Source organism: Corylus avellana, chromosome ca7 (genome assembly GCF_901000735.1).
Source record: "Corylus avellana chromosome ca7, CavTom2PMs-1.0".
Taxonomy (NCBI): Eukaryota; Viridiplantae; Streptophyta; class Magnoliopsida; order Fagales; family Betulaceae; genus Corylus; species Corylus avellana.
In genome coordinates, this window is record NC_081547.1 from 1,944,733 (window position 1) to 1,953,064 (window position 8,332).

Below are 8,332 nucleotides of genomic sequence, written 5' to 3' on the forward strand. Positions count from 1 at the left end.
CAACTTAATGATGTCACAATAAAACTAAACCGTTAGATCAGCATATAAAATAAAAATAAAAAAAATAAAAAATAAAAACATGAGCTGAGTTTCACTACCACTTCATTATAATTGTATAACAATCTACTAAATTGCATTACTCATACCCAACCAAAAATGGGGAAATTGTACACTTGTTCAACCATCTCTCTTTCCAATCTTGTTTTTGGAAGCATTCTCACAGGATCTCTCCTATTCTCTCTTCCATTCAAATCAGGAATGAGAAAGATCCTCTCTTGTAGTCCTTTCTTCCTTATTCAATTAGAAAAAAAAAAAAAACCATCTCTCTTTCCTTAGTTCCCACCAACTTTATCATTTCTTATCTACTTTGATTGCAAAGCACGGTTTTTGAGATGATGAAAATTACATGCTTTGAGTGTACACATCATAAACTCACAGCGTATAAAATTTGGGCAACTTAAGAGAAGATGTTGTAGAGCCCATCTGTCTTGGACAAGTAGATTCCACCTCTTAGACTGTCCAGAACAGGTGAGCTCAATAACATTTCACAAAAGCAAAGAGGTGAGCCCAATAACATTTCCCAAAAGCAAAGAAATTTGGGCAGCGTAACCACTGAGAATGTTTATTTTCCTGAGAGCGAGAGAGAGAGAGAGAGAGAGAGAGAAGGGGGAGGGCTTGATGTGACCACTATGTTAAACTTGCTAACCAATTCAAAAGCATATGGAAGTTCACAATTACCGTACAAAAATACAAATAACAAGTAGATAACTGAGCCCTGCAATGTCTGCAACCAAACAACAGACTACAAAGTGAAAGAAAAAGCAAACCTACCAACCATCTGACTGGAACTTTTATTCTGCCTCTGTTCAGGAACGGGATCTTTCCCGTGGTGGTGGTGAACGGCTGCATTGTCAAATAGTATAGTCAAGATTCAAGTATCATCTATTAACATATCGTACAAGGTTGGTTGAACAGACGGACAAACAACTGAGAAAAGCAAATGTCTCAGAAAGATTTGAAGTTTGAACCTGTCATATCTCCCATTGACTGGGCTCTCAGGTCTTTCAAACTTGGGACTTCCCCTTGTTTCAGGTCTGGAACTTGGATTTGATCCATGGCCATAGTCTGGGCTATCCCTATTCCTACGATATGGACTTGGGGATCGCACACGATCATAGCTTCTCCTATCAGGAGACATGTCCCGGCCTCTTCTATCAGGACTATAGCCATTTCTTTTATCATCATCATCTCGAACTGCATATTCCACTGAAATGACCCGATCCATGAACTTACTGCACACCTCAAATATGAATAAGCCATAGTTAATATAGTGAGCAGATTTGCAAATAAGTGTTAGGCACCCATAAAACTAATTATTTCATAAGAAATGGTAGCGGTACCAAATCTTTTGCCAAGATATGAGTACCAAAATGATGTGGAGCTTATTCATTAGAAACGATCAAAATAATTAATCAAAAAAAATGCTACGGGTACCAATGAATAAGCTCCTTGATATTCATCTCTCAGTAAAAAATTTGTTATCCATAGCATTTCTTTTATTTCATAGGGCTCTTTTGAAAAGCAACTATATTGATATCCAATAACTTCTTGATCAAGTATACTACCAGTCTAAGCATTTGCTGAAGGAAAATACAACCTCATATTCGTTGCATCCAATGCTTTGGTAGCATCATCCTGTGACTCATACTGAATAAATGCAAAATTCCTTCTAATCCTTATGTTCAATATTTTTCCATATTGATCGAAGTGCCTCTCTAGATCCCTTGTTCTCGTATAACTTGGGTCAAAATTAATGACAAACAAGGTTTTTGATGGTCGCGTGCTAGCTGAAGATCTTGAACCACCAGGCCTTCTAATGCCACGTTCATGCTGCAATACAATATATGGTGATTGGTTTGAAGGCTACACTTGGAGTAAAAACACCCAACAACTGTTGGGCACTAAATGGGTATAACGCTTGTCCATTTCAATGATTTCATCATGTTTAATACAAAAAAAACTATCCTTCTGACAAGAGTAAAGAGAAATGCAACATTCACAAGTGTGTGCCTTAGCATGAGCATGCACCACCAGGGAAGGGTATGTGGAGATGTAATAACCAAAACCATCATAACCGTTGAGGTGAAGTCTTCTGTGGTGATGTTTTATGAAATGAATCATTTGTGAACCTTAAGATAAATTTAATTAAAAAATAACTCATGCAAATCTGATATGTGTATGGGAGAGAGAGAGAGAGAGAGAGAGAGAGAGCATGCCTAACAAACATGCTCCAAAAATATGCGACACAAATATCGTAAAATGATCACATATCAATGTTCAGACCCAAGCAACACAAGCATCTTAAATCACCTTGGTCCACTCAACACGAAGTCGGCGGCCCTTTCGACCAAATTCTGTCCTGTCAAGTCTTCGAATTGCATACTCAGCATCTCGTTCATCTTCCATATAGACGAAAGCAAACCCTAGGAAACCAGAATGTTAAGAACCAGAGCAGGAAATTTTCAGTTATGTAAAAAAGTTGCCAAAAGCAAAAAATTCTGCTCGTGGACAGTTTAGAAAATGGGGAAATGTTGACTCGTCAAGCACCAAAAAATATTCATATTACAAGGAAAAAGAAAAAAACTGTCAGAAAGTAACACAACACCTGCCACTGGCTGAAAATCATCATGATTTCTATGTTGAAACGTGTCGGAAACTGAACACTGAGCAAAAATCATGAGGAATGAAAAAGCAATGGTATCTGAGGTAGTGTAGGATGGCAGGGCTAGGGCAGATCAGATTAATTCTTCTGGAAAAATACAAGAAGATGAAGCTTGGGCACATGCTAGAAAAGAAATGCAGAGAAGTACATCCACCCAAGAAGAGCATGGACATTCCAAGTAATCCTGCGCCAAAGAAATGGTTGAGTATGGGGGTTTACACTCTAATGAAACTTGCTTCTGTTGAGGGAAAATAACATATACACCCATTTGAAAATGATTATTTAAAAAAAATTAAATATTGACCCTCTTGAATATCAGCTATCTTTTTCTAACAGCTATCAGATCATGAATTTCATGAGAATCGAAAAGATGACATTAAATGCCATTTTTAAGGGTACTCCAAACAGCCAGAAGAAAGAGCTCAATTGATTAAACATGAAGGTGCCATCACATATGTGCACCCTCTGCGTCCACAAACTCAGCTTCTGTCTCTTTTTAAACTAAATACTATAATATTTCAACTGACAGGAAAAAGGCATTTATGTCATGCCAAGATTTTGATATAGTAGCAAAAAGTAATTTGGCAATAAAACTGACAAAAAAATTTTGTTTTTGTTTTGATAAATAATAAAGCTGACCAAACTGAGAAGAAATAAATCGATAATGTAACTGGTCAGTATTATTGTTGGGTCCTATGACTGATATACAAAAAGGGTCAATGAGTTCTTTCGATATTATCATTTTCAATGGGTGTATGCTATTTTACCCTTTCTTAAACATGTCAAAACCCCACTATGACTCAACATAACAGGACATTTTCATCGTTGAGTTGTGTAGTCCGAATAGCGTTTATTCATGCCCACCTTTGTTCAGGGAAATAGTTGCTGTTAGGTTTTTCCATTGCATCAGGACTTCTGAACATAAAATCTGTATTCTACCATACTTATAAAAATCAACCTAGGCATCAATGCATGTGTTTAAACTTCAATATATACTCACCCGTACAGAATATGAGGAACTAGGATAACTCAGTAACGACACTTTTCCAGATTTCACCACATCAATGTAAAGCAAACCTTTATCACACTGATGGAAGCAGAAGTAGATACTAGGCATCATAGCTCAGAAACCCACATATAAAAATGTAATCAAGAGAAATCACCAAAACCAACAGCCCAAAGAATCTTTCATTTTTCTAATAGCTTGACCACTCAATGTGAGCTCAACATCCACAGAAGAGAACAGAAGTGTACAAAAGAAGCCAGTGGGAAGTAATTAACCATTCTATATTAGGTAGATCAACAAAGAATAACAAAACAAGTAACTGAACAACAAATGTCACCTTGGACTAATGCAAGATCAAAACACTAACAATAACATTGTAGGGAAAAAAAAAAAAAAAATCTTACCAGACTTCATATCCACCCTCTCAACCCTGCCATATCTTCTAAAAAGTCGCTCAAGATCAGACTGCCGTGCATCAAATTCAATGTTACCGCAAAAGATGGGCTTCATATTCCTCAAGTTCCAAGAATCAAATTTTTTAACCCTTTAATGAAAAACATGTGGAAGAAAAAGGAGTAAGGATACAAGTATTTTATCAAAACAACGTTCAAAAAGGACCGCAAAAAGGTATACTTGTTTTCTATTTTTGCTAAGAATAATGTGAGAAGAAGGGGGGAGAATGAGGACGATACAAAGGTTTACTTAATTACCTAGCAAGCTTAGTCATTCTTAAGAAAGTTGATCTACAAACATAGGAACAAGCACATCCTATTGAAATCGTCTTAAAATAGATTTTTCAGTTATCAAACTTGCATATGCATACACAAACAGCTCAAGTGAAAGAACCCACACAATAATACACAATGCTGATACCATACATTCTAATGCAATACGCAATTGCAAGCAATGAACTATGCCTTCCCATTAGGTAAATCATCAACTCCAAGGTACAAGTATGATCAGTCTTCTAAATCCTATTTTCCCAATACTTAGAAAACAAAACAAAAAGGACCTTCTTAAGAAGAATTCATGCCACACAAAAATAAAAAATCTGAATCGCTGAAATGAGCTCTGGCTAAAACAGCACCTCCTCACTGTAAGAACAGAGTGGAGGGTGAAGTTGTGGGTTCAAAACCCGTCGGCTGCAAAGCCAAGTATCTACGCAATACTTAGCTACCCAATCTACAACTGCAGACAAAAGATCCATACAAAGCGACAAGCACACAATTTCTGATCCTACATTCACCCACCGAGCTTGCACATAATTACAAGCACTACGCCATTCAGTTCTTCAACTAAATAAAAATAAGTCAACAGCAAACAGATCGAAACAACTAGCTCAGATAACAGAAATAATTGTTTATAGCACACGAACTAAAATGAAAATAAACCACAAAAGAATTGGAAGTCTGAAAAAACAGAGTCGGATCCGTTGATATTACCGGAAAAGGTTTCAGTTTCGCACCCACGAAGCGTTGCGACGGAGGCGGGTGGAGGTCTCAGAGAAACCCTAGGTGTAATTGGACAAAATGTGGCTCAGAAATGTCTTTTTCTTTTCTAGTTCGAAAACAGCTTGGACAGAGACATACCATCAGAGATAAAAGGGCCAAAAAAAAAAAAAAAAAAGTCAGTAAAACGACGGCGTCCTTGAAGCAACAATCTACACTTGGGGTAGTGTTTGGTCATAGGGATTGTCTTGTCCTACTCGGGAGATGTATACTAAGCCGCCAAAAAATGAATTTGCGTATATATATCCTGAAAAAACTTATTCTTATTATTATTATTTTTTTTTTTTTATGAAAAATGAAAATTCAGTCCTTGTGGTTTACTTGATTTGCAATTAATTTCCTGTGGTATTAAAATGAATTCAAAGGTCCCTGAGGTATGCCAAAAAAATAATTTAATCTCTACAGTCAAATTCCGTTCACTGACTTAACAGATTCTAATAGCGTAAAATATTAGAGCTAATATAATTGTGATACTTGTACTATTTAAGTCAGTGTCATACTAAATGAATTTGTTAAATTAGTAGACGGAATTTGATTGTAGAGACTATATTGACATTTTGACATACTTCAGGGACCTTTGAGTTCATAGAGATAATTATAGAAATAATTAAAATCAAGTAAACCACTAATCTTTTTTTTTTTTTTTTTTCTTACATGTTCATACAAGGGAATGGAGAGACTTGAGAAATGAAAGATTCCAACTAATGACTTCCGCTTCATGAGATGTGGTTCACAGCCAATTGAGCTACTCATTGGGAACGAAAATTTTATGATTATTATTCTAACATCTGAAAATGTAAAAATAATCCATAAATCTAACTAATTTTTCATCGATTTTATTTTTATTTAAAAAAAATTCCAAACTATTTTTTAACATAAATTTTAAAAGAATAAAAAAATATGATTACTCCAACATATATTTCCTGGATGGGGTCAACGTGTAATCAAGAAGACCTCTTGAGTCATGGCCATGGGCCAAGGCTTAGCAAAGCGACCTCCATTGCAAGTTGGTGGGATGCTCACCTAATATCTACATAAATTTTTTTTTTTTTTTTTTAAAAAGTATTGAATATACCTATACAACATGCTATGATTCCCCATAAAACGGCCAAAAGAAGTAATGGTTCCAAAAAAAATTAAAATTAAAAATTTAAAAATCTTGAAAAAAAACTATTTCATATACTTACAAATCTACATTCTTCAACTTGATTACGGCTTAGGCATTGATTATCATTTCTCATCTGCTGGGGAAGTACCAAACTTTGATTAGATCCCAATAATATAATATTATCAACCATGATTACGATTGATCCAGGTTTCATGAAGTTCATGGAAAATCCAAACACCAGAGACAAGTGGGCAAACTTGTCGAGAGAGACAAGCTAGTTTTGTAGTTTGCATTGTTTTCTTCTTTGTTTGTTTAATTTCTCTTATTATAACTAGATCTTCCAGCCTCCTTTCAAGTGTAAATGTCAACTTTAAATCTGTCCCCATTTCACCAATTCACTCTCCATAATGATTACCAAGCTCAGTAAAGAGAGCTAATATGAAAACATCAATGGGAAATTGAAATCGGTGCAATACCGGCCAACATATACAAGAGAGAAAATGGGTGATTTTGTTGCTGTGGTGATTTAACCACCATTTTTTATTACGAGAAGTTTGGCCACCCAACCCAGCTATTTGAAGGTGGCCTAACTATTCTTGAAAAAAAAAATTGAATCGGCCAATTCTTTTTTCTACTAAAAAAAAAAAAATTATTTAGGACTTCGATTATTATTGTGTACCATAATAATGGAAAATGTCATATATAAAAAAACAACAACAAAAAAAAAACATATATGTTGTCACATCTCTATCTCTCTCTTTCTCTCTTCAAGCGAAGAACTTATAGTATCACTTGAAAGCAACAGCAACTTCATATAAGTTTTATACAACATAAGACATGATTAGCAACCACTTGATTGCTGCAGATTAGCATCCATGGTGATCCATGCCTAGCTGGCTTTAATTTTCTCCATTATATGGGGAGCCGCTGAAGGTTGGAGGGACCACCACAGAAGAAGAAACCTTGAACCGCTTACTCCTGGTGCCCTGATCAAGATCCACATCATCAAAACCAATCTGATCTGGGCTATCCATGTTCCACCCCATCATTCGCTCCATGAACCCTTTCTCACCAAAACTAACCTCTCCAATATCCGACCCATCTGACTCCAGCCCATGTTGGCGGCCGAAACCGAGCCACTCAGCGCTGCTTTCCGAAACACTAGTAGAGCTTTCCCAAGAAGAGGGCGCCTCGTTCCCGAAATGGGGCACGATAATGCTTGGCTGCACCGCCACTTTCTCAACGCTGTTGATGTCCATTTGGTTTTGGAATTGGTAGTTTCTGAAGTGAAATATCTTAGCAAAAGTGAAGTGATCACTTACCCTACTTTTCGAGGATTTATTGTCGCCATTCCTTGCCATGATACTCTGCAGATTTTTGCTCAGTTTTGCCTTCAACGAAGAGAAGCTGAGCCCATGCCTCCCTTCAGATTGTGACGGCGACCCCCCGTTGATTGGGGATGACGAACCCGATAGGCTCGAATTTGGGTTAACCGATGCAAAGTTGGTTCGGGCATTTTCCCCGCGTAGGGCTCGAGCCGCCTCGTCATACGCTCTAGCCGCTTCTTCTGGGGTGTCGTAAGTTCCGAGCCATAGTCTTACTCGTTGAGACGAGTCCTTGATCTCTGCCACCCATCTCCCTGACAGCCTTTGTCGAACTCCGACAAACCTACGGAGTGCCGGTTTGCTTGATTGCACCTTGCTGTTGGTGGCGGTGGCAATATTAGCGGTTTTCGTGGTTTCAGAACCTCCTGCCATTGACACAAAAATCGCAATAAACTGAGCTAGCTTTTAACTAGTTTTCTTCTGGCCGTTGATCAGCAAGGATTAAGAGAGGAATTTGTTATTGCATTTGAAAACTAAGCTCATTGGTATAGATGGTATCATCTGGCGCTATATATATATATATAAGGTAGCTGATAGCCCCAAGAAGAATGGATCCAGGCATATACCCATCTCTATTATTATTAGTTTGTTTCTTTACTATTT

General features: G+C 37.0%; 2 protein-coding genes across 3 annotated transcripts; both read right to left on the bottom strand.

Annotated features, from left to right (window-relative positions):
* Positions 1 to 675: 675 nt before the first annotated feature.
* Positions 676 to 5,300, bottom strand: LOC132187424 (serine/arginine-rich splicing factor RS41-like). Of its 2 annotated transcripts, none has more exons than XM_059601729.1 (6): positions 5,171 to 5,300; positions 4,133 to 4,272; positions 2,371 to 2,483; positions 1,658 to 1,890; positions 1,029 to 1,292; positions 676 to 903 (listed from the first exon to the last, which is right to left on the bottom strand). In XM_059601729.1, exons 2-6 carry the CDS (start codon positions 4,236 to 4,238, stop codon positions 867 to 869), a joined length of 753 nt encoding a protein of 250 aa, XP_059457712.1. In that variant the 5' UTR covers positions 4,239 to 4,272; positions 5,171 to 5,300; the 3' UTR covers positions 676 to 866. The 2 variants fall into 2 exon arrangements, with proteins under 2 accessions (XP_059457712.1, XP_059457713.1); XM_059601730.1 differs by lacking the exon at positions 5,171 to 5,300 and adding an exon at positions 2,666 to 2,906 and having other exon boundaries at positions 4,133 to 4,221.
* Positions 5,301 to 7,243: 1,943 nt separating this feature from the next.
* On the bottom strand, positions 7,244 to 8,101 carry LOC132186490 (ethylene-responsive transcription factor ERF087-like). The gene has a single exon (XM_059600468.1). It carries the CDS (start codon positions 8,099 to 8,101, stop codon positions 7,244 to 7,246), a length of 858 nt encoding a protein of 285 aa, XP_059456451.1.
* Positions 8,102 to 8,332: the final 231 nt, after the last annotated feature.